Below are 26,066 nucleotides of genomic sequence, written 5' to 3' on the forward strand. Positions count from 1 at the left end.
ATAGCAATAATTCTTAGAATTAATCTTTAAAAGTGGGAAGATAGAATTTTTTTTAAAATTTGTAAAGATTTTCTTTATTTATTCATAAGAGATGGTAGGCAGAGGCAGAAGCAGGCTTCCCGCAGAGCAGGAAGTCCAGAGTGGGACTTGATCTCAGGACCTGGGACCGAGACCCGAGCTGGAGATAGACGCTGGAGATACCGATAAACCAAACTTTAGGGAAAAATACTGAACTTTACTGGAAAGATGAAGCAGAACAACAGCATATGGCAGCAACATGAGTTTTAGATAGCTGTTGGTCACCCAGAAGGCTTAAGATGGAGAGAAAAACAAAAGGCTGTAGTGACCCCAAATTGTCCGAGTTGTGTAATTTGACCCAGGAACTTCCGGGTGACATAAAGATTTGTTTATTTATTACACGGACAGCGCCATGTGGGGACAGAGCGTGGGGGAATGAGAATTCCATATAAACGTGTGAGTGGCTCTTCTCCCATCTCCAGGGGGGAAGGAAGAGATTGGGTTTACTCCAGTAAGCATGGTGATGAGTTGGTGAGGTAGGTTGACTAGATGTCTGGACACCTGAAAAAGCCAGCTAAGGGGGCTTCCTGGCCATCTTGTCAGTGTCTTATGTACAAATCAGACTACCGGCCGCCATGTGTCATTGCTCAGGTGGTCCATGACACAATGTCCTGCAACTAAGGGGATGCACTTAGCATTACAGACATCGTTCTGTCTTTGTTATTTTGAAATTTAGAAAATATCTTATTAATTTGTTCACTCCAAAGAGGCAATTTATTGCTTACTATGACAGTCTTTTGGTAGAGGACACAAAACTGCTTTATTTGTTATGAGAATCAATGTGTTACACCAATTTTCTGAAAGATGGAAATGAAGTGCCTCCTTCCAGCTGGGTCAGGACATAAGTGTACCCTATGTATTGGTTTTTCAATAGAGTCCATTTACAGAATGTACATGTCTCTCAATACAGAAGACATTTGCTCACATTTATGTGTAGAACTGTCCCGAACCTGGTCCAGGTTGCGGATGAAAACGTCACTCTGACTGACAAGGCATAACGAAGAAGAGTTTTCCTGTAAACAACATGTGCTCATGGAAGGAATCAGCACTGCAATTCGTGGCTGATTCCAAAGGCTCTAAGAGGTGGTAGATGCACAGGCAAAGTGGTGACTTTTGCAGAGGAAGCAGGCTGGGGAGAGATAGCAAAACAGAAGATTGAGAGGGCCCTAAAATCTCTTCCTGTGGGATTATTGGCCATTGAGCTTGAGAAAGGCTATGGTGAAAACTTGAAAGAGCATCAGATCAAACCCTTGGCCACTGGAGGTTGAAACTGACATGAGCAGCACTATCTCTATTCTTGACCAAAGGCCATAGGATGTCAAGCTTTGCTTTTTCAATGTGGTCTCATGTCTCTATACTACCCTAGAATGTTTTCAAGGCTCCTCCGTGTCGTTGCACATATCAAAATTCTATTCCTTTTCAAGGCTGAATAATATTCCACTGGCTGGATGGATCACATTTTATTTATCTGTTCATCAGTTGATGAACATCTGTGTTGTTCTCACCTTTTTGCTATTATGAATAAACCCTAAACCTTCATGCACAAGTTTTTTGTGGGGATAGTTTTTTTCTTGGCTCTATACACAGGAGTGATATTGGTGTGTCATATGGCAACTCTGTGTTCAGCATTTTGAGGAGCTACTAAACGGTTTCTAATGTGGCTGTGCCATTTTCCAAGCCCACCAGCAATTTACAGGTTCCAGCTCTTCACATCCTTCCAACACCTGCTTTTGGGTTTTTTGATAGTAGCCATCCACGTGGGTGGGAGGTGGTATCTCACCATGGTTTTGATTTGCATTTCCCGAATGATTAGTGATGTTGAGCATATTTTCACGTTTTTATTATCCCATATATAATACAAATAAATGCTGAGAGTGTAAAGGGTAAGCAGAGCTCCCCTTGGCCATTTCCTAAGTTTTGTCCACTCCGAAGTGAGTATCACTTTGGTGAGTGCATTGCAGGAAATGGCCTTAATGATCAATGGCAGACCTCCACTCCAGAGTGACATAAAAAGCAATCTGCACCTCCTTCCTGATTTGTCTGTAATGAAACTTGCTTTCCTCAGGTCCTAGCATTCGAGGCAGATAAATATGTTCCCTTTTGTTGGCTCTTACTCATACTTCAGCAAGATTTCCCATGTGCTTTCCTTGGCTGGCTGGGAAACTGGACCACAATTTATGGCATCTTAGGGGACAGGCGCGTAGAATTCCAGTGGGATCCTGGAACAGAACCTAATTGGAAATTAGAGACCATTGTGGTGCAAAGCTTTTCTTTGAGATCGAAAGAGGTGCATGTTATGCAAATATTAGCAAGTGTAAGTTCACACTGTCTATTGAAAACTTATAGACTCATTATGGTCAAGAAGGCTGGAAGATAAGTAGATTTTGGGAAAGATGCAGGTAAATTCAGGGAGGTGGAAAATTACCCCAGGGAAAGTAGAATGGCTAAAGAGTATGGCCCAAACTTTTTAAAAAGATTTTATTCATTTATTTGACACACAGAGAGCCAGAAAGCACAAGTGGGGGGAATGGCAGAGGGAGAAGGAGAAGCAGGCTCCCTGCTGAGCAGGGAGGCAAAGGTGTGGGACTCGATCCCAGGACCCTGGGATCATGACCTGAGCTGAAGGCAGACACTTAACCGACTGAGCCACCCAGGCGCCCCCTGGCTCCAACTTCCAAAGATGGTGTATGAGATACCTCTGGTGGGAAGGAATGAAGATCAGCAACTGTCCTTGATTCTGCTTCTCAGGAAGGCATTGTGATGTGGTGCCCAGGACTTTGGAGACAGACACACGCTTGGTGCCCTCCGGCTCTGCCGCTAAAGCAACACCTTCCAGAGGGCAGCTGCAGGCACCGGGTGGCGTCACACAGGGTAAGATCCTAGGAGGCACTCAGCCACGTACCCCTTCCACCATCCTGCTGGGTTTGAAAGAGCGCTATCAAAGTCCCTGCTACCAAAGGACCATCCAGAGTGACATGTCCTACGGGGCACGCCGGCATTCCTTTACCCCTTCAGGTTATTGGCAGCAAGGCTGGAAATTTTTTAAATTGCCTGGGAAAATGATAGCAAACGGCTCCAAAAAGGAGTTTCAAAACGCAGACTTCATCCTATGTTTAGAGTACATTTCATTCATTTGGCAGGTACTGACGGTGCTTAAGTGCCAGGTGCTGCTGCATTAGAAACGGACTTGAGAAGTTAACAGGAGGGGGCTCCAGCCCTCAACCAGCACAAAGTGGATCAATGGACGCATGTGACAGAGCACTGTGACGGGGAGTACTAGGTGCTCTCATAAGAAGGGTGTGCTAGGAGCTAAGGGAACACTCGGGGGGAGCCAGCACCAACACTCGGGGAGAGCTGTGGGAAACATGATGGATGCAGATGGCTCCACGGGAAACCAGAGAACTGCTCAGATCCCTGCTTCTTAACAGCTCCAAGTGCCTGCTTCTTCAGAGTGGGGGCTGGGCAAGCAGGGAGCTGGGGTGGGCACAGCGATGCCTGAGTTCCGACCTGCAGCCCCTGAGCTGGTTCACCTGTCCCTTTAGGAGTACAATAACATAGGATGTCACCAACGGAGGATCTACCCCTGCATCCTGGTACTGGGAAAGCACGCGAGGGCTGCAGAGCTGAAAGCAAGAGTTGGTAGTTCCAGTAACGTGTGCAGGGTTCTAAAAACTATACACGGGGAAATATCCGGTCTTATTTGCATGTGTTTGCATCATGCACAATTTTTAACTGCAATCCTCCTTTTACCTTCTTCCCTGTTGTTAAGACTCTCCTCTCCTCACCGCTGCCTTTGTCCCTATAATACCTGTTGACAGCCTGGTGCTCATCCATGAGCTCATTCGCCTCTATCCACGCCCGCATGGGGCTCTGTCACTGTTTAACAAATATGGGCTCATTTTATCTACCTCTTGATCTAGTGCTTCCCGGTTAATAATCCCTCCTGCATAACGTCCTTGTTTTTATCTTCATTTTTTATAAAGAATGGCTGCTCACCTTTTATCAGGTGCCTTTATTTTTTATCAAGTGCATTTATTGCTATGGTCTTAAGAGTTTTTTCACAGTTAATTTAGTGATGAGGTAAATCTTATTGATTTTCTGGTCTTGAGCTCCCTTTATTTTCCTGGAATGAATCCAAGTTGGTCTCAGGATATAGTCTTTTGATAGATGCCTGACTTCTGTTATTTGCTAACATTAGTTCAGTTTCTGTTAACTAATCTGTCCTAAGCCAGATTTGTTAATAGCTTCCCCGTTCCTCCCTCTCAGGTTTGGGTATTAAAATGGTGCTCAGCTTCATCAAGTGAATTGACTTATTGTTTAATTGCCTGTTGCCATTTAACAGTAGGACAGTTATCCAGCTGCAAACCTGTCTGATCTTGGAACTCATCTTCTGAATTTTCCATTCTTGAATCATTTGGATGATTTGGTTTTCCTAGGAAATCATCGTTTCTTCTAGGTTATCAAATTGATTAGTATAAAGTGCCTTGCAGTTTAGTGATTCTTTTATATTATGCATTTGCTTTTATATCTCTGTTCCCAATCCTTATCTGTTTTGCAACTCTCTCTCTCCCTCTCTCTGTCCCCTCCTCCCTGAAACCCCCCTTTTCCCATCCCCCCTTCCCTCTCTCCCACCTCCTCCCACACCCCATCTTCCCTCTCTCTTATCCGTAATAGGACATGTGAAGTTTTTTTATTATTTCATTAGTCTTTCATAGAAACAACTTTGAGTTTATTTGCCCCTCATATTTTTTATTAGTTTAAAAATTTATCTTTATTATAATTACTTCCTTTCTTTTGATTGAGCTGCCCTTTTCTGATGGGTTTAAATGAGTAGTTTCTTTTATTCAAAAAATGTTTGAAATTGAAGACATGTGACACTGAAGTCTCCTTAGAGTATAACTTCTGGTGTCTTCTGTAAGTTTTGGTATGAAATAGTCTCCTTTTCATTGCTTTCAAGATTTTCTTCAGTCGTCTTATGATTTCTTCTTTGACTGAAGACTGTATTTCTTAACATGTATGTAGTTTCAATTTTTTGTTACCAGGTTATCTAATTCGGATTCTACTGGATTGTGATCAAAGAACTGTTCTTTAAATATTTAATTTGGAAGGCTTGTAAAGGTTTCCTTTGTTGCCTAGTATGCAATTAATCTTTACAAATATGGCTTTTCTTAGGTGTAAGAAAGAAATGTTTCCCGAGGGAAATAAGGAAGTCTATTTTATTTTTTTTTAAGATTTTATTTATTTATTTGACAGACAGAGATCACAAGTAGGCAGAGAGGCAGGCAGAGAGTGAGAGAGAGGAGGAATCAGGCTCCCCGCGGAGCAGAGAGCCGGATGTGGGGCTCGATCCTAGGACCCTGGGATCATGACCCGAGCCAAAGGCAGAGGCTTTAACCCACTGAGCCACCCAAGCGCCCCAGGATGTCTATTTTCTGTGTGTCCTTGTTTTTCCCTCCTTCTAGTAGATACTCCCATTTGAAAAGCTAAAATTTTACCTTGCTATTGCATTTTTAGAGTATTATGTTGTTAGATGTATACCTGCTAATACCTTTTACATCTTCTTTCCAAACTCTGCCTTTAAAAATGTCCCTCTTCATCTTAGTACCTATAACTTTAGACCCAACTTGTCTGTGATGAATTTTGCCATTCCGGCTTTCTCTTTTGCATGGTATCTCCTCACCTGATACATTCTCAATCCCTTTTGCATTTTAAGTATGTTTCTTGAACAGCGTGGATCTGTAACTCCCTGATAGGCGCTTTAATAGAAAAAGTCAGTCTGTACACATTTAAATTAATGATAAACAGTCATGATCTTATTGCTCCCATCTTATTTTGTTTGTTTTTATTTTCCCCATTTTTGATGTTTTTAATCAAGTTCATTCTTTTTCTACTTGATAAATATAGAAGTTCTTTGCAATTTTCGCTGACAGCTTAATTGAGATATAATTCACAGGCCATACCACTCACCATCTAATGTGGACAATTTAATGGCTTTCACTATAGTTAACTATACTATACTGAACTACCTACACATTTTCATTATCCTCAAAAGAAAACTTTAGCCATCACCACCAGTCTTAGGCAACCCCTAATCTACTTTCGGTCTCTGTAGATTTAGCTATTTTGAAAATTCCATATAAATCAAATTATGCAATATGTGGTCTTCTGTGACTGACTTCTCTCAATCAGCAGAATGTTTTCAAGGCTCCTCTGTGTCGTTGCACATATCAAAATTCTATTCCTTTTCAAGGCTGAATAATATTCCACTGGCTGGATGGATCACATTTTATTTATCTGTTCATCAGTTGATGAACATCTGTGTTATTCTCACCTTTTTGCTATTATGAATAAACCCTAAACCTTCATGCACAAGTTTTTGTGTGGGCATAGTTTTTTTCTTGGCTCTATACACAGGAGTGATATTGGTGTGTCATATGGCAACTCTGTGTTCTGCATTTTGAGGAGCTACTAAACCGTTTCTAATGTGGCTGCGCCATTTTCCAAGCCCACCAGCAATTTACAGGTTCCAGCTCTTCACATCCTTCCAACACCTGCTTTTGGGTTTTTTGATAGTAGCCATCCACGTGGGTGGGAGGTGGTATCTCACCATGGTTTTGATTTGCATATCCCGAATGATTAGTGATGTTGAGCATATTTTCACGTGCTTATTGTCCCATATAGTTTATATATACCTTATATGTATCTTTAAATATATATTATATATTTCATATTTTATTTATATTTAAATATTTAAGAATGTAAAATATATTTTTATATACATTTATATATTAATGTATACATTTGAATATTGGAGAAATGTGTATTCAAGTTCTTTGCTCATTTTTTTAAAAGATTTTATTTATTTACTTGAGAGAGATTTATTGAGAGATCACAAGCAGGCTGAGAGACAGGCAGAGAGAGAGGAAGAAGCAGGTTCCCTGCTGAGCAGAGAGCCCGATGCGGGGCTCGATCCCAGGACTCTGAGTTCATGACCTGAGCCGAAGGCAGCAGCTTAACCCGCTGAGCCACCCAGGCAACCCTCTTTGCTCATTTCTTAAGTGGGTTGTGTTTTTATTTGAGTTGTAAGAATTCTTCACACAGTCTGAATGCATGTTTCTTATATATTACCTGCAAATATTTTCTCCCATTTAGTGGCTTGTGTTTTGACTTTGTCAATGGGGTCCTTGGAAGCACAAAACTGGGACATTTTGGTTGAGTCCCGTTTATTTATTTTTTTTAAGTTGCTTGTACTTTGGTGTTATGGCTGAGGAGCTGTTGTTAGATTCAAGACCACTAACATTTACCTTTGTGTTTTCTTCTGAAAACTTTATCATTTTATTTTTATTTTTTAAAAAATTTTATTTATTTATTTGAGAAAGAGACAATGAGAGAGAGCATGAGCGAGGAGAAGGTCAGAGGGAGAAGCAGACTCCCTGTGGAGCTGGGAGCCTGATGCAAGACTTGATCCGGGAACTCCGGGATCATGACCTGAGCAGAAGGCAGCCATCCAACCAACTGAGCTACCCAGGCATCCCAAACTTTATCATTTTAATGCTTACATTTATGTCTTTGATGCATTTGGGGTTATTTTCTCTGTATGGTGTGAGGCAGGACTCCCGTTTCAGTATTTGCATGTGGCTGCTTGGGAGTAAAATACTGTTCTTACCCCCATTGAATTGTTTGGCACCCTTGTCAAACATTAGTTGACTGTAATTTATTTTCCTTTTTTTTTTCCATTGAGGCATTTCACGTGCCTTGTATATTATATTTCTAGGGAAAAGGAATCCCAGGATTTTCCCTCCTGCCTGGATTCTTCCTTCTTCATGGTGCATGATGCCAGAAGAATTTTTCCATGCAGTTAAACCAAACTGAGGGATGGAAATATTCTGCCACTTTTCTAGATCTTTCAGTTATACAAGTCTAGGGCTGGTCATGCCACACTTGTTTAACTTGCCCGTGAGGTTCACAGCAGTTTTCCCAGCTCTGTGGTCATCAATAATTTCAAATTTGCCGATGTACTCATGCTTCGTCATCACAGTGAGGAAATGGGACGATGACTTTGGTGCAGGGCCTCCTAAGAACCTGGCCTTCGCCTCCCCTTTCAGCAGTGTTAATGTTCTTGAGGGCATCTGTGGGACATTTGTTCACACTGTTACTGCAGCACGAAAAGATGGCAGAAAAAGCTTTTTTCCCTTTTATTAATATTTGGTCTTGTTCTCCTTCCCTTTCTCATAACCGAATGCGTATTTCCCGTCCGTCATTTGAAAACTGCATACTGTTCTCCAGCTGTTTTCCCCAGAACAAGACCTTGTGTATCAAGAATCCTTATTTCACAGTTATTATAGACAATCTTAAAGATTTATGACTGTCCTCTTATTTTACACATGCATACACACGAAGCACTAAATACGGACTTTATTTGAATGGCTAAATGTTGGCCAAGACAGAAGCCAGTTGTAGTGGGAACTTCTAGGATAAAGATATAGTCTGAAGTTTTTGTTCTTTAAAAAAAAGCCTTCATGGGGCGCCTGGGTGGCTCAGTGGGCTAAAGCCTCTTGCCTTCAACTCAGGTCATGATCCCAGGGTCCTGAGATCAAGCCCCGCATTGGGTTCTCTGTTCAGTGGGGAGCCTGCTTCCCCCTCTCTATGCCTCTCTGCCTACTTGTGATCTCTGTCTTTCAAATAAATAAAGTCTTAAAAAAAAGGCCTTCATATTTTATTAAAAATTTTAGGTGTCTGAATTCAAAAGGTTAACAATATAGTACAAGAATAATAGTAGTAATAATAATATATCATCTAATAATAATATAATAATAATTTCTCCTGCATAGTCACTGCTGCACACTAGTAAAATGAGATGTTTCTTTTCTTTTCTTTTTTTTTTCTTTTTTAAAGATTTTATTTATTTTATTTATTTGACAGACAGAGATCACAAGTAGGCAGAGGCAGGTAGAGAGAGAAGGAGGGAAGGGGGCTCCCCGCTGAGCAAAGAGCCCGATGTGGGGCTCATTCCCAAGAGCCTGAGAAGACCCGAGCCAAAGGCAGCTTAACCCACCCAGGCGCCCCGAGATGTTTATTTTCATTTGGGATTATGGAGGGGCAAGGTGTATTTGGCTCTCCTGCTGAAGTAGGGACTCCTGGCAGTATTGTCTCTACCTTTTTCCCTAATAGTAGCTCTGGAAGATGAAGACGTCCCTCCGTCTCCCAGACATGAGGGTTTGACCAGGACATGGGATGGTATAAGCTCATTGACATAGTCTCATGAACTAAGCCCTGGTTTATTGGTCACAGTCGTTCTCCAAGTATTTTCAGGAGTAAACTTCAGGTGTTGCCCTTACTCTAATTTTTCTTTCTGAGATTTCTGACTGCAATCGCTAATTCCTGCAGTCACTCGAGGAGAAACGAGGCATGTGGCAGCGCAACAGTGTGTTTTTCTTTCAAGATGACAGAATCACTCTTGATTTCTGTATGCATCTCGGATTTTCATATACGAACATGGATTTTGGTGTCTACCCTGAGGAGATTATATGTACGGTGTGAGGCACACTTGTATTCTCAAGACACGTCACCTGGGTTACCCAGAACTTTCTGGGCCCGGCAGAAAGGCAGAAACCCAGGTGAATTCCTCATTGTTCCAGCAGGCTGTCAGCCCTCAAAGGCCTTCTGGAAGTGTTTGTGCATCACAGTGTCTGCTGTGTAAGATACAGAAAGGGCACAGTAGTTCAGGGGGAAAATATTTAGGAACACATTTTCCAGGAGGAACCAGAATTCAGCTTGGGTGACTCGACCATTTTTCATTTTCTGACGACTGAAAGTGGTAGTTAGTCTACAGTCATGGTTTTAACATGCATTTCGAATGTAATGTTAGTTTCCATCAACATAAAACTATAAGAACTGTCTTCCTAAAGGGCATTCGTGTAAGGCCCGTTATTTTCCAGCTTGATTAATGAAAACAAAATTTTTCTGTAATGCTTTCTTCCTACTCTGTATTAGTTTTCAGGACTGGATTGAAAGTGATTTATTGTGGATAGGGTTATACCTGCTCGTGGATTTTTTTTCTGTTCCTGGGTTTTTAAAGGTGGCAGAGTTGACTTTCTGATTTTAATTCATCTTCACTAGATGAAGAATTCACAAATAGGACTTTTTCTTGAAATAATCATAGCCTGGGGGCGCTTGGGTGGCTCAGGTCATGATCTCAGGGTCCTGGGATTGAGTCCCACATCGTGCTCCCTGCTCAGTGGGGAGCCTGCTTCACTCTTTGCCTCTCCCTCTGCTTATGCTTTCTCTAATAAGTAAATAAATAAATAACCTAAAAAAAAAAGAAGTTGTATTTGACTGGAGCTTCATGTGGAGTGACAGATCAACAGAAAGACAAAGGGATATGAGACAGGAAGCAATGAAGGAAAACACAGAGGCGCACAGTACAGACAGATGTTCCTCGGCTTATGATGGCCTCGGCTTCTAATAAACCCATTGTTCAGCTGGAAATCTCTTTAGTTGAAAATGCATGGAAAACACCTAAGTGACTGAACATCAGAGCTTAGCCCCGCCAACCTTAAATGTGTTGAGAACACTTACAGTATTGCACAGTTGGGCAAAATCCTCTAACACAAAGCCTATTTCACAATTAAGTGTCTGGTATCTCATGTAACTTACTGAACACTGCACTGAAAGCCAGAACAGGACGGTTCAAGTGTGTTGGTTGCTGACCCTCGTGATCACGGGGTTTGCCTGGGGGCTGTGCTCACTGCCCCTGCCCAGCATTACAAAAGAGGACCCTACTGTAGATCGCCAGCCTGGGAAAAGATCCAAACTAAATGCATATCACTTCTGCACTATTATAAAATATCAAAAAACCATAAACTGAACCAAGGTGAAGTCAGGGATCTTCTGTACCCGGTGTGTTAGGGAAGGTCAAGCACTTCTGTCTGGCCAGGAACCATAGTGGTATGGGGGAAAGCTCCACAGTATAAAGTTCTACAGCAGAGAACCCCTAGGACTCAAGCACCAAGGGTCACAGGTTGCGACAGGAAGACTGGATGCTCCTCTGTGGGCGATGAGAAGCCATGAGCGACTCAGGAAGGCTGCAGAGCTCTGGGAAGGTGGGACAGCCGAGGGCTGCAATGAAGAGGGACAGATGGAGCTGGGAGACCACATGGGGAGAGCCCGCTACCCTTGAACAAAAGGCGACAAAGGTCTGGACTGGGATGACGGAGATGGTGGAAGGTAATGGGATATTCATGAAACAGAACTGGAAAGCCATGGAAATGAAATAAGAGAGGGAGGGAAAACCGAACATGACTTTAATTGCCATCAGTATAAAACGTGTTGAATTAAAATGAATTGGTATTTCTAGACCGATGATGACATCACAATAATGGAAGGAAACCAATTTTGATTTTGAACCTGGTTAAGGAGAAAGTATAGACAAGAGAATAGCAGAGGCTCTGAAGTCATACAAATGTCACCGTTGAGATTCATCCCCACTCTTCATTCCCTTTCCCTGTAAACCCAGACAAGCGACACCTGCCTCACAGCACTGGTAACAAATAGGGAAGAGCACACATATCCGGGTCAGACAGGACAGCCAGGGTCAGCGGCATATGAGGAGGTGACAGGTGGTCACTAAACTGAGCTCAGGTGCATACACAGCAGTTTACGTCACCTTGAGATGGCTCCTCCTGTGACCTCTCGAAGAAGGCGGCAGTGGTGAGGAACGAACTCCAGGAGCTTATTAGCATACATGATCTTCAGGCCGTCCGGATGAGACTCAACGATCTGCTCTACAATCACCTAGCAGAAGGAAGAGCGTTTTATTTTTATTTATTTATTTATTTGTTTGTTTGTTTGTTTGTGTTTTTGTTTCTTTTTAAAGCACCTACAAGAGAAGTATGAACTATACACTACAGAGAAAAGAATTGATTAAACCTTAAAAATGCACTTCGTCCTTCCTCCTCCCCACTCAGTATGCTTTCTAAACAGCAGGTAAGTAACAACGGCACAAAAATCTAGGTCCCGGGATTTGGGAATACTCCTCCAACCCTGGGGGACACAGAGGCTGAGGGACAGAGACTGGCCTGAAGCTAAAACATTACACACACTCATCTGCTTCCCTTCTGAGCTTAAAAGCAAAATACTGTATCTGCAGACAACAGCTCTGTACCATCTTCACACTGGCCTTATCCTCTACCGTCTCCAGAACAGGGAAAGGGCTGAGATGGAAAGTGATGGAAGAAAACACATCTTATTTTGCTTTAGTATTTTATTTTTTTTGGTGAGGCTGGGTTGCAGGAGGTGAATGACAAGCATACAAACTTAAAATACAAACGTGGCCACAGTTCATTTAACGACACGGAAACGTAAAGTACTTCCCTAATTTAGCATATTAGATTCAGTTCAATGAAAAGGGCATAAATTAAATAACTAAAATATTTTCATTTAGTGGCAAAGAATAATGTGATCTTTTTCACCCCCACAGAGAGAGCTATGAACTATAATAGGATACATACAAAGAACTGACAGATCATTTACTTTTAGTAGTCCTAATGAAGCTGAGAAGATTACTGAAATTAATCTTTCAATTTCACTTCTATCACTGGGATACTGTCCCGTTTTAAAACTGGAAGCCTTTCATCCTGAAGTCATGGTGGGTAGCTTTATACTTACCGGACAGAAAGAACACTCGCACGGGCAGGTGACTGGAAGAAAGCCCTCAAACGCTGAGACTGGCTTCATGACTTCTGTCAGCCTGAACTAGATGAAACCGACGCTCTCTAAATGGGAAGCTGCTGATTGCTGGCGGCCTCACACGGTGCAGCCCATACTCTGGCCGCTCAGAGGCAGGATACACTGACTCCCTATATTTAACTGTATCCTCATAGGTCAAGAACACTGGGTAACCAAGTTCCAGACTTAAGGTACTACCCCGCTAACTCGCCCTTAAAAGCCCTTTATCTTTGAATATTCCCTCCCTCCCACCTTCCTAGCCTGGCAAACTCCCCCATGGTCTTCAAGACTTAGGCCACATCAATTCTGCGAAGACGTCTCCCCTCACGGACTTTCCCTGAGCACAGAGCTGTCTTCCAGCTCCTCCAGTGGGCACGGGCGCCTTGGTGGGGTCACGCTTTTCGGCAACTTTATTGACGTATAACTTAGGGAAATGAAAATTGACCTGAAAATGTTCTGATCCGTACCTTCTTCCTAGGCAAGTCCCTCACCCCTACTAAATTAAGATGATCCCTGAGCTATGGCATCACTGGAAGAGACCAGAGTGCATGCCTGATTCCTGGCATGCTGATGGGCACCAAGCGGGACCAACCTTTTCTTACAACCAGAAGAGCAGGAACTAGGAGCATCTTCAAGGAAGAGCCCTGAGCTCTCTCGCACCCAGTCAAGAAACGAAGCCAGATTAGATGCTCTGTGTTTGCGGAATGAGGTGCATGGGGGCACAAACCTCATCCATGTACGGTTTCACCAGTACTTGACCGACTAACGCCTCTGCATCTCGTGTCTTGTCAATTGTAGCGTAAGTCCGGAGGCAGAGCCATATGATGTCCACATTGGAAGTCTGAAGCCCTTCTAGCAGCAGGCCTCCCAGGGACTACTGCAGCATGGCCGTAATGTGGGCTATACACTGCAAGAACAGAGAGACCAGGAAAGAAGGTCCAGGCACAACAGTTTCTAAAAGCTCAAATATATGTGTATAATTTATATACATATGTGTTATATATATAAAGCGAGCCTCTAATTCTACCAGAATATATGTAAGATTAAAATCCCAACATTTCCTAGAGAATAACAATCAATCTCTTCTTCCCATGATTGCTTTCTTTCTTTCTTTTTAAAAGGTTTTTATTTATTTATTTGTCGAGAGAGAGCACAAGCACACAAGGAGGCACAGGCAGAAAGAGAAGCAGGCTTCCTGCCAAGCAAGGAGCCCAAGGTGGGACTGGATCCCAGGACCCTGGGATCATGACCTAGGCCAGAGGCAGTGGCTTAACTGACTGAGCCACTGAAGCGTCCCATCCCTATGATTTCTTTGAAAGTAAATCGGCTTCATCAAAGTGAAGTTTAGACAATTACTGAACGACAAAAAGTTATTTGCCTCTTAAGCTATGTAGCAAATCGGACAAATGTGCATTTAAACCCAGTCAAGGGCTTTGGATAAATGAACTCTGACTACATCATATGATGTGTCAAGTTACATGAAATTCAGAATTAATTTTACTTGCATAGTTTGGAGACTACACTTGTGTCTTTACACAAAATCTATCTAGTGTGACATAATGGAAGCAGGGTCCCAAGCAGGAGACACTGAAAAAAAAAATTCAAAGCTAGCTTCAAAATCCTTTAGAGTAGCAATTATCAGGGGGCAATGCTAGGTCAAACCAAAATCATCCAGGAAATTCGCAAACAGCAAATTGAAAATCGAAACTAACCCTTACTGGTCTTACTTTGTCCAGAAGAGGCATGCCTTTGCTCTGAACAGCATGAAACTGTAATTGGTTAAATTCTGTGGCAAATCTCTCCAAAATCTGTCTAGTCCAGAGAGGGCTAGTAGAGACAATTAGAGAAGTGTAATTCCCAAAGTTAAAACCTGCCACCCCCACTGCCCCCCATGCCTTACAGCGCTCAGGCACCTGCACCTGCATGCCATCAATTTTCAGGACAAACTGTCTGTGCAGCAGGCCCCAGGTGCGAGGGGTGAGGAGCGGGGAGGTCGTAGAAGCCACCGATGCAGCCTGGCCCGGGACACAGGGCCCAGGCAAGGGGATGGAGCTATTTTAGGTCAGTGTGGGTACAACTGCATGTTTCCACCACGTTCCTCGGGCTCTCCCATTCGTGCCCTTCTTCTCCCATTCTCTAACCCCCTCCTCTCTCTTGCCCTGTCCTACCGTTCATACCCAAATCCCCCTCTTCTTCTCCGCCTGCCTCATTCTCCTTCTCAAGTACCTCCCCAGTACCAACTACTGCTGTCTCCTCAATCAGCTAAAACTGACCGCCTAGCAGCAACCTGGGAAATTGCTCAGAGCAGCGGACTCCAAGTTTACATTTACCCAACGGCAGAAAGAGCAAGGTCGGTGCTCCGGGAGCTGGTGAGAAATCACTCACAGTGCATCTGCCATAAAGTCGACTGGATACACTTCCCTCTTGCCCCCCACATTAGAAAGCGTCAACCCCATTCAAAAGGAAGCCGAACAGTGAAAGAAAAAAAAAAAAAAACACAACAAAGGCCCCAAAGACCCTGCTGGGCTCTATGAGGCATCCCACATCTGAGGATGGACAGTCAGGTAGTGAGGAAACACACTGTAAGGAAACCCAAAATGTCTGAAGACCTGCCACGGTGTGCCCCGTCCTAGAGCATCAGAACTGGTGTGGAGGGAAGGCAAGCGCTCAGCACAACCAACGCCAAAGCCTAATCCCAACCTCTACTGACTGATCCCATGTGCATTTCCTATTTATCCTTATCTCAGCATTTCTGGGCCTGCAGAGTATGATGGATTTACCGTGCACTGACGCTGCTCTGGCTTTCCTGACTCTAGAGCTCAGAGCTGCTCTTCTGGAGAAAAAAGTCCTCCAAGGTAATTCTGAGAAAGAAAGCGCACAATGTCTGTTTATCAAGGACAGTGTTGCAAAGGGACAGGATTGTAGACACAGAGCTCACTGAGGTGTTTCTATCCGAGGAGCACAGCAGCAACAGCAAAGACGGGAAGAACACTGGAGGGCCAGCTCCCCAGGGGCCGAACGTGGACATGGCTGGAGGGCCTGCAGGCGCTGCCAAGGGCCGCAGCAAAGCAGAGCCGCTGGAGACACACAGGCTGCAGAAGAACCGCGTACAGACTGTCTGCTAAGTGTGGACGAACGGGGGCAGAAACACGAGTGCTACGGGCTAGAGACACAAGCACAGTGGAGGCTGACCACTTAGTTGAATGCCTTGATGTGAAAGGGGGCAGAGACCTAGGACCAGAGAATTGCTTCCTTTGGGATGTGTCCGTTCTTAATCTCCATCATGAGACATGTGGAGCATATGGTCTCTCAAGTTCCTTCCAAATCTAAAACCTTAATTCCTAAAATTTAGAAACCTAACTCCGCCTGCAGGGGGAGGGACTGTTAGCCTCACACAACAGAGCACGCAGGGCACCAGGCAACCTTGACGCAGGCAGTCCAGCTGGTATGTGCAGGACCAGCCCGGGCTACTCCCACTGTACCACTGTGCATCTCACGGTGCTGACAGGACCTAACTACTCATTTTCTGAGTCACTCATCTACCCTGGCTGATTGAAAATTCACACCAGGAGGGGAACAAGACAATCACAGTATAACAAAGAGAGCCATCATCTTTTTTCTATTTCATAAGCTTTTTCTTTCCTGTTTGTAAATTTCAACTGGATGTGTCCTATACTGTTTCATAATAATATAATGCTGGTGCAAAATACATCAATGGTAATACTCTGGGCATGTCTAGGAAAAAAAATGAGATGGAGAAAAACCAAGATGAATGGTAGGTATGCCTTAAATATCAACAGAACTTTGCTAGTCCTCAGGGAAGGTGATTCCAAATATACTTTTCCACTGTAAGCATAATGATGTGTTGGAACTGTGGTCTATAACCAAAGGGTTTATAGGAACGTGTTATAGATTTCACCATTTCATGCTCTCCACTCCCCTGGAGCTACATTCTAGCCACAAACCTGGATTTTCTTCTTGTTCAGAAATGAATTCTAACTAAGCCGTCCCCGCCTAATTAGACTGGATGTGAAGTATTAATTTATGTGCTACTTAGTTAAAAAAAATGCTTACCTGCTTGCTTCTAGTGCAGAGGTTTCTTTAGAACTTTGTGAATTTAAGATTTTTTCAATCTTTTCAACTGATCAAATAACTTGTATAAGCCTCAACACACACATCTATAAAAATAAAAATTAAGCAAACAAAAAAGTCACCATCTTTACTCTTAATTATCTTTATTTCCCATGCTAAATGCAGGAAAATATAAGACCAAAAGTTAACTTCAAATATATAGGGCATGCTATATTTTGAATATTTCTATGAAACACAGAATTCTCAAGAATACAAATCTTAGTTCTAGAATAAGCATACTTCCATATTCTATTGCAAGTTTATAGAGAAAAAAAAAACCCTAGACTTTGCTTTCTCATATTCTATACTCTTATTTCTTCTTTTCCCCATCCTGAATCTTTATATGGGCCTTTCTTTATTTTTTTTTAAAAAGATTTGTTTATTTGAGAGAGAGAGAGACTGCATGTGCGCATGCAGGGGAAGGGCAGAGGGAGAGAGAGAATCTCGAGCAGACATCCTGCTGAGCACAGAGCTCAATGCGGGGCTCAATCTCATGACCCTGAGATCATGACCTGAGCCAAAATCAGGAGTCGGACGTTTAACCAACTGAGCCACCAGGCGCCCCTCCATTTGTTTTCTTATGGCCCTTTATTCATGTTTTAACTTTGGTTTCCAATCGTACTGACCCTCTCAGTTTACATGTGCATATACCTATATGCCCAAGCACCATATCATTAAAGACCTTTTACACTACAAATATTATCAAAGAGGTTGAGGGACATTATGAAAACTCTCATCCTTAAAGAACAAAAAAATACAAAGTCATCCATTCAATAAATAGTTACTGAACACCCCTGGGAGCTCGACATTCATTCCGACGGGGGGTGGGGGAGGAGGGGGACACGGGAAAATAAAGCAAGAAATACACCCTGCTCTCATAAAGCTTACTGTTTTGTCTGGAAGCGCATGACAAGCATTCTTTGGACAAAAGCTGTGAGGAGATCCAGAAGCGAATTAAAAAGAAGGTCCCTCAAATAGGCTTTCTCCCCACTGAGATTTTAACAAATATGCTAATAATACACATAGAAAACATTGTACAGAGCAGCAGGTGAGAGTCAGAAGCCCAGACTCCCAATGCCCGCTGTGCCCCTACATCGTTATGATCATGAATGACATCGGGGACACTTGAAACTGGAGATAGCACTAAGGGGCACACTCCCGGGGTGAGCCCTCAGATGTACAGAGCCGTTGCCTGTCTCACACACCTGAAACTAAGCCAACACCGCATGCTAACTACTGGGAATCGAAAAAATTAAAGTGAACAACAGAACATAAAGAATACAGGATCAGAAAATAACAACAAACCTGTGGCAGAATCCTGAGTTTGCTTTGGAAAGCCCACTTCTCCCCTAGTCTCTAATATAGGCCTATTTTCTTTACAGGCCGCTGACAATTTATACAGTCGTTAAATGTCAAGTGCTGCACCGACAACAGTTATCACTGTTTCTTGTTCTGGAAAAAGTGGGTGATCTTGAGATCGTGTGGGTACCTCTAAAATTCTGTCTTATTATTTCAGGTAGATAACGTGACATAATGCATAAAATGCACATGCGTGAGAGCTCTGAAAAAAAGCTGAATAGTGCTGACAAGTTCGCGGAGACAAGAGGAGAGGGCTTCAACTGGCAGGCAGCATAAGAAATCTACTGGAGGGTACCTTTTTCTTCCTTATGTCCTCTTGTTTACACATTCGTTCATCTACTGCCCGAATTCCTTCACTGACAGATGACCTGAGACTCTTTAAAAGAATAATAAAGAAAACATATTACAGACATTGTTTTGTCACATTATCAAGTTCCTACATCTCATTCAATTCCACAGAACTTAATACCTATGCACCAGTACTATGCAGATAATTGACAAAACAAACAAACAAACAAACAAACATGATATACCAGACACAGTTACTGTTGAGGGGACTCATGATCTGGGGGCATAATGACACGAAGGCAGGGTCGCATGGCCAGAAGAAGAATGACACATATACAGTGAAAGTTATGGGGATGAGGGGGCTTAGAATGGAGAACAGATAATATGAAGCAAAGTACAAGAGAGTCTGTAAATGGGACGGGGCTCGAATCGGACTCTGAAAGCCATGTGTACACAGCTGCCGAGGTGGGGAGGGGACGGGGAGTAGATGGAAGTGCAGACACACTCAGGGGCAGGGTCAGACAGGCACACAGCCATGTGCACTGCAGGCTTCCTTCTGGAGAGAAGCAGAAATAGGAATGGAGGGATAACTTCACTGAGATAAGGTCTTTAGATTCTGCATATTTTGGAGAACGAGAGAATGTCAAAGCACTGATGCATGATGATGAAATGTGGGTATGGAAATACCAGGAATCAAGAATGAAGAACAGAAGACCAGAAAAAGGCAGAGCGCAGAGGTAGAGAAACATGTCCAGAAGCTAATGAATAAAGAGATAATTAGGAATTAGGGCCAAAACAAAGGTTAACAGAAACAACTAGAATGAAGTAGGCATATCACAAAAATTCCACAGGAAGGTGAATTAATTCACTCCATCAACATTATGAAACACCTCCTGGACGTCAGTATTGTGGCAGCCCACAGGGATACAATGAGGACAGATATAGTCGTAACCCTCAGTGGTCTGAGAATCTCACAGAACAGTTTCAGAGTTGGAACCAGAAAGGCAGGTCAGGCCTGTGGCTGAGCAGGACCAAAGTGGCCATAAAGACAGGCCATGGAAAAGGGAGGGGATATGGTGATGGCAGGGGGTGAGGCGGGACGGGAGCCTGTGTGAGTAGAGCAAATCTGCCTCCAGGGAGGGGGTTCGAGAGAAGAGTGGGAGGCCAAAGGAAGGCTAGGCTTGGGAAACAACACCACTATGAGGCCCCGGGAGGAAGAGGCACACCAAGGAGGCAGTGGGAGAGTCCCACAGCGGCTGGTGTGGAATCCAACAGCGGACCACGAAAATCCCTTCCATTCCAAGGAAAAGTACCTTTAACATGATTTTGTAAAATTCAAATGAGACATAAACCATGGAAAGTATTGGCTACCTCAAGGCACAACTCAAGATTTTTACCTCTTTCACGAACTCTTTCCTGCCTGCCCCTCCCCTAGGCTTCTCAGCACTGATATTTCTGTTACTCTGCATTTTTCTTGGTTCTAACCATGTATTGTGTCTTCCCTTAAATTATGTTCTCCTTATATTCTCTCTAGGATGCAGGCACTGTCTTAGAGGAGGGATGGACGAGGCCACTCATGCTAGAGGAGACACACAAGGAAGGATGGTGTCGTTTATGACAAGTTTACGACAGGGCATCAGAATGGACAGAGGCCGGAAGCCAGGGCACCAGACACAGATAGGGGGGGCGGAGGGGGGGAGACAGGGCAGCACAGTTTTCTGTTTAGAAGTGATGCCACAACTCCCCCTCCACTGTTCACCCAGGTGGAGTTCCTATTCCCAATGGCTTAGAGGTGGGGAGTCCCATTCCCACAACAGAGATTTTTCTGAGAGAACATGCAAATGTAACATTTATTAAGTATGACATTTTATTTATATTATCCTTCAGTTCCATTAGGGATTACACAGTTTTTGTAGATAAGCCCAGGAACCTAACCACACGTAGATTACGTGTGTGTGGGGGGGGGATATTTACAAGATTACAAACTGTTAAAATACAAGTTATTCGTAAGTTAGAAACCACTTACATATGACCAAAGTGGCATTAATACGTTGAATTTGGAAATATGCTTCCTCTCCACTGACATTTTAAGGTTGTCTACTCTGAGAATATGTCTTCTTCAAATCGAACATTTTTTTTTTAGTTTTTTAGCATATGCAAAAACAAAATCATTTACAACTCTTCTGAAGGTGAATATTATAATCGTGAACCGTTAAAATACAACCACCAGTACCGCCAAACTAACAGATGAAAAAAATTCTTAGAGAAAAGCCGACGAGGACAACAGGCGTCACAGCAGGCTGTTTTCATTAATTGGGGACTTACCAGAACTTCTCGTAACTGTCCCAAAGGCACAGAAAGTTGATTGAGGGCTTTGTCCATGCCAACCTAAAGGCAAAACCAGGTTGGCACAAAGACATCATGATAAGGAGTAATAGTGACGTATCTATTTAACGATCAAAGCAGTACCAGATTTAAGTTATTTTTTTGGCACAACCGTATTTTGCTATATAACTAGCTAAACAACAGAAGTGTTATTTGGCCATTAATGTTGTTCATAGAATATGAAAAAAATCTGTTGAAATACATGAAACTATAAAAATAAGGGAAGTCATGAGAAACAAAAGTTTCCTTAAGAACAATTTGCCTTTAGATGACATTTTAAATGAAAGTGAAAAATTTTCACAGAAGGTGAACAGTTCTCTGTCTGTAATTGATGATACTCAGCCAGCTGATGTGAAAGTCTGACGGGCTATGTCTCTCTTAAACATTATCATAAGCCTTGAGGAAAATAGAAATTAAACAGAAGTAAAATTTTCTAGGTTTTTAATCCTATTGGGATATTTATCTTAGTGGTATATTTCCCAAAAGCAAATGTGCATCATTAATTTTAATGCTTCTTGAAATTCCCACGGAGCTTCAACTTTCTGTGCTTCTCTGGACAAACAGATTTAAAACAAAATGAAGCATCAACAAGGAGACTTTTCTGCCAAGTAACAAAATTCAACATTTCTAGACGGCTTTTACAAACAATTGATAAGCTCACTGCAAATCATCCTTCTATTTTTTAAAACCAAACTTTTTAAATATCAATATTGGCCAATGTTCCCTCAACCTAGCTCTGGCTAACAGATATACCTGGAAGTAAATTAAACATTGTAAGAGTGGTGGACATTTGCTCCTACAAATTAGTCTAAATCAAGGAAGACTTCAGGGTAATCACTTAGCAACTAATAAAACAACCCCTTGGGTATTATTATCCTTTACTTTTCACTGTTGACTGATGAATTTGAAACATAATCAAACTAGAGCAACCTTAAATGAATAAAAACTAAAACAAACAAAAAAATGTATTCCAAAAAGTTTAGTTCTTTTATTAATGAAATTGGTAATTTCTTCAAGTTTCTGGTGGGGTTGGTGGGGTAATCAACTGAAAGGTTTCTAAAAACTCTGCCCTTTTAATAAATATGAAGGAGAGAGAAAGTGTGTGCATGTATGTGTGTAGGACTTGTGAATTTCAGGTTTACCAAGTTTGTGGAAAGGTTGACAAAATCTGCATAATCCTTGTTGATGAGCTCAACCATGGCTATTTTAAGAAGTTTATAGTAGAGTTCCAGATCTCCTCTTAGTTCCTCCAGCTGGACACGCTTCCTACAGTCAGACACAAAGTGATCGACGTCGAAATCTTCCTGAAAATCAAACCAGAAAGAAAAAATGATTGCACTGATACCACATTTTACATAGAAAAATAAGATCAGAGAAAGAATAAGAGGCCGTATTACTGCAGGGGAACACACACAGGGACATCAGGGGGTCTGCTCACTTCCTAAGATTATGGGAAAGGGGGCCCCTCACCAAGACCATTCTCTCCTGTTGCCTAATTCTACAGGCATTTTATTTCTTTTAATTATACATTTCAAAGAGGCTCTTCTCAAAATAGAAACAGCTTTTTGTTCTTAATTTTAAAAGTAACAAATGTTCACTGTCAAACTTTCAACCAACCAAGAAATACTTATGTAAGAGAGAAAAAAAAAAATCACCCACTCTCTAATGCTCTGCAGTTGAACACTGTTAATGTTTATTTTTCTTCACTATTTAACACAGCGATTCACATCCTTCCAGTCTTTGTTTTGGTCTTTCTCTTTACTTTTTTTTTCTTTTTAAAGATTTTATTTATTTGAGAGAGAGAGAGACGGAGAGAACAAGTGGGAGGAGGGGCAGAGGGAGAAGCCCGCTGGCTCTCTGCTGAGCTGGGAGCCTGATGCCAGGGTTCATTCCAAGACCCTGAAATCAAGACCTCAACCGAAGGCAGACGCTTAACTGACTGAGCCACCCAGGTGCCCTAGACTTTCTCTTTAAAATATAAATTACTTTTGGGGTGCCTGGCTGGTTCAGTGGGTTAAGGCCTCTGTCTTTAGCTCAGGTCATGATCCCAGGGTTATGGGTTCAAGCCTCGCATTGGGCTTTCTGCTCAGCAGGGAGCCTGCTTCTGTCTCTCTCTCTGCCTGCCTCTCTGCCTACTTGTGATCTCTGTCTGTCAAATAAATAAATAATTTTTTAAAAAATAAAAAATCAATTACTTTTTAAAGAAACTGACATATAATGGACACATGTTAGTTTCAGGCGTACAACATAAAAATTCCATATTTTTACCTGTTATGAAATGATCACCCTAAGACTAGTTAACATCCATCACCAAACATACACATTTTTTTCTTGTGCTAAGAACTCTTCAGCTTTAGCAACTTTAAATATATAATAATATAGGGCACCTGGGTAGCTCAGTGAGTTAAGGCCTCTGCCTTCGGCTCAGGTCATGATGCCAGGGTCCTGGGATCGAGCCCCACACCAGGCTCTCTCCTCAGCAGGGAGCCTGTTTCCTTCTCTCTCTCTGCCTGCCTCTCTTCCTACTTGTGATCTCTATCAAATAAATAAATAAAATCTTAAAAAAAAATATATATATATATATAATATACTATGCAGCCATCAAAAGAAATGAAATCTTGCCATGTGCAATGACGTGGATGGAACTAGAGGGTATGCTGAGTGAAATAATCAGAGAAAGACAATTATCATACCATCTCCCTGATATGAGGAATTTGAGAGGCAAAGTGGGGGGTGTGTGGGTAGGGAAGGAAAAAAAATGAAACAAGATTGGATTGGGAGGGGGGCACCTGGGTGGCTCAGTGGGTTAAAGCCTCTGCCTTCGGCTCAGGTCATGATCCCAGGGTCCTGGGATGGAGCCCCACATCGGACTCTCTGCTCAGCGGGGAGCCTGCTTCCTCCTCTCTCTCTGCCTGCCTCTCTGCCTACTTGTGATCTCTGTCTGTCCAATAAATAAAATCTTAAAAAAAAAAAGATTGGATTGGGAGGGAGACAAACCATAAGAGACTCTTACTTAATCTCACAAAACAAACTGAGGGTTGCTGGGGGGAGGGGTGTAGGGAGAGGGTGGTGGGGTTGTGGACATTGGGGAAGGTATGTACTATGGTGAGTGCTGGGAAGTGTGTAAGCCTGACAATTCACAGACCTGTAACCCTGGGGCTAATAATACATATTTCTAATAAAAAATAACAAAATAAATATACAATAATACACAGTATTATTTACTACAGTCACTATGATGTACATTACATCCCCAGGGCTTATCTTATTAACTGGAAGTTTATACCACTGGACCCCTTCATCTATTTCCTCCACAACCTCGCCTCTGGCAACCACCAATCTGTTCTCTATGACTTCATTTTGTTTTGTTTTTTAGATTCCACATGTGAGGGAGATCATACAGTATTTCTCTTTCTCTGTCTGACTTATTTCACTCGGCACAATATCCTCAAGTTCCATCCATGTTGTTGCAAATGGCAAGACTTCCTTCTTTTTATGGTTGAGTAATATTCCATCGTATACACACACATTTTCTTTATCCATTCACCCCGTTGGTGGACACTTTAGTTATTTCCAAGTCTTGGTTGCTGTAAATACTGCAAAACTCACTACCATGAGTGTGAGTCTTGCTGGCCGCTAGAGCCAAGTGATCTAGAGGTATACCCTGGGTACCAACTGCAAACCTCGGGACATCATACGAGCATTCAAGCTCCTTTCCAGGAGATACCAGAAAGCAGAAGCGAGGCAGAGGGACAGCGCAAAGAGGGTACCCATCAGCTCCATCTTTGGAGAATACCTTACTAGGCTCCTAGATCCATGTTAAATTAGATGCCTGCCCCTCAGGGCTTTAAGATAAGCAAAAGAGCCTCTTTCACAGAAATCTGAACGCATTTCAGTCTGCTGCTTCTGTGCTGAGTTCCAGGGTGGGTCAGTCTACTCGCGCAACTGCTTTAAGAACTCTCTCAGTTTGATATAGCCTTGTGGGTCTCATGGGTGCAAGCTCTGATGGCTTTCAAAGCTGGATGTTTTGGGGTCTTGTCTCTTAGATGTATGTCTTGAAAGTTGGGGTGCCAGAAGTGGGGCTCAAACCCTTTGCTCATCAGGGAGAAGCCTGGGGTTGTGAGTACCCTCCCAATCCCAGGTCGCTGTACCAGGGGTGGGGTTTATGGCAAGACTGATTCTTACTTCAACATAGGGATTTTTCCCTTACTCACCTAATGTGTAGGAGTCACTCAGCTAGTTGTAGGGTTTTTTCCACAGGAAATTTTTCCATATGGAGCTATAGATTCAGTGTGTATTTCATAGAAGAGATGAGTTCAAGATCCTCCTATGCCACCATCTTGAATGGAAACCCCAGACCTTCGCTATGTATGTGTGTACACACACATATGTGTACACACACACACACACACACACACAAATATTCATGCTCTTCTAAACTATTTCCCATCTAGGGGCACCTGGGTGGCTCAGTGGGTTAAGCCTCTGCCTTTGGCTCAGGTCATATCTCAGCCTCAAATCAGGCTCTCTGCTCAGCTGGGAGCCTACTTTTCCCCCTCTCTCTGCCTGTCTCTCTGCCTCCTTGTGACCTCTCTCTCTCTCTGTCAAATAAATAAATAAAATCTTAAAAAAAGAATAAAAAATAAAAAAATAAAACCCATTCTATTAAAAAAAATTTCCCTTCTAAAAAATATAACTTGAATGTCTTTACGTAAAACACATACATTTCTATTAATATTTTATGTGCATGCTGAGTGTCCCATTGAACAGATGTTCCAAATCTTTCATAACCTATTTCCAAGTATTGGTCTCACAGGATTAGCTATCTTGTGTTTCCCCTTTATAATACTGTGATACCCCGGTAGGCTTATATGCTTAGAGGCAATAAATTACTATCTACTTCCCCTGTGACTCTGCTACTCCATGACCTGTTTAGTCAGCAAGAATCAAATGTGATGATTCCCAAACTAGTTAAGGACACCTACACTTACTTCGTAATTATATAGCTTCATTAAACACTATGTAAACCAACAAAATATGACTGCCAAAAAAAAAAAATCACTGTTCTTTTGAAAACTAACACAGCTACTTTGGAAAGA

General features: G+C 42.5%; 1 protein-coding gene across 9 annotated transcripts in view; it reads right to left on the reverse strand.

Annotated features, from left to right (window-relative positions):
• Positions 1 to 26,066, reverse strand: part of LOC309856282 (conserved oligomeric Golgi complex subunit 2-like) — a 44,784-nt gene that overhangs the window by 2,481 nt on the left and 16,237 nt on the right. For 3 of the 9 annotated variants that reach the window (XM_082717217.1, XM_082717218.1, XM_082717224.1), the window contains exons 2-5: positions 22,110 to 22,271; positions 20,908 to 20,970; positions 18,590 to 18,670; positions 11,744 to 11,871 (exon numbers count right to left, since the gene is read on the reverse strand). In XM_082717217.1, coding sequence (XP_082573343.1) covers positions 11,744 to 11,871; positions 18,590 to 18,670; positions 20,908 to 20,970; positions 22,110 to 22,271 — 434 coding nt within the window. Of the gene's footprint in view, positions 1 to 654; positions 1,092 to 2,960; positions 2,994 to 7,955; positions 8,208 to 11,077; positions 11,197 to 11,743; positions 11,872 to 18,589; positions 18,671 to 20,907; positions 20,971 to 22,109; positions 22,272 to 26,066 lie in introns of those variants that run through there. The other 6 variants (XM_082717220.1, XM_082717219.1, XM_082717223.1 and 3 more) reach the window with 6 other exon arrangements.

This window comes from Mustela nivalis (genome assembly GCF_964662115.1).
Source record: "Mustela nivalis genome assembly, chromosome: X".
In the NCBI taxonomy this organism is placed as follows: domain Eukaryota; kingdom Metazoa; phylum Chordata; class Mammalia; order Carnivora; family Mustelidae; genus Mustela; species Mustela nivalis.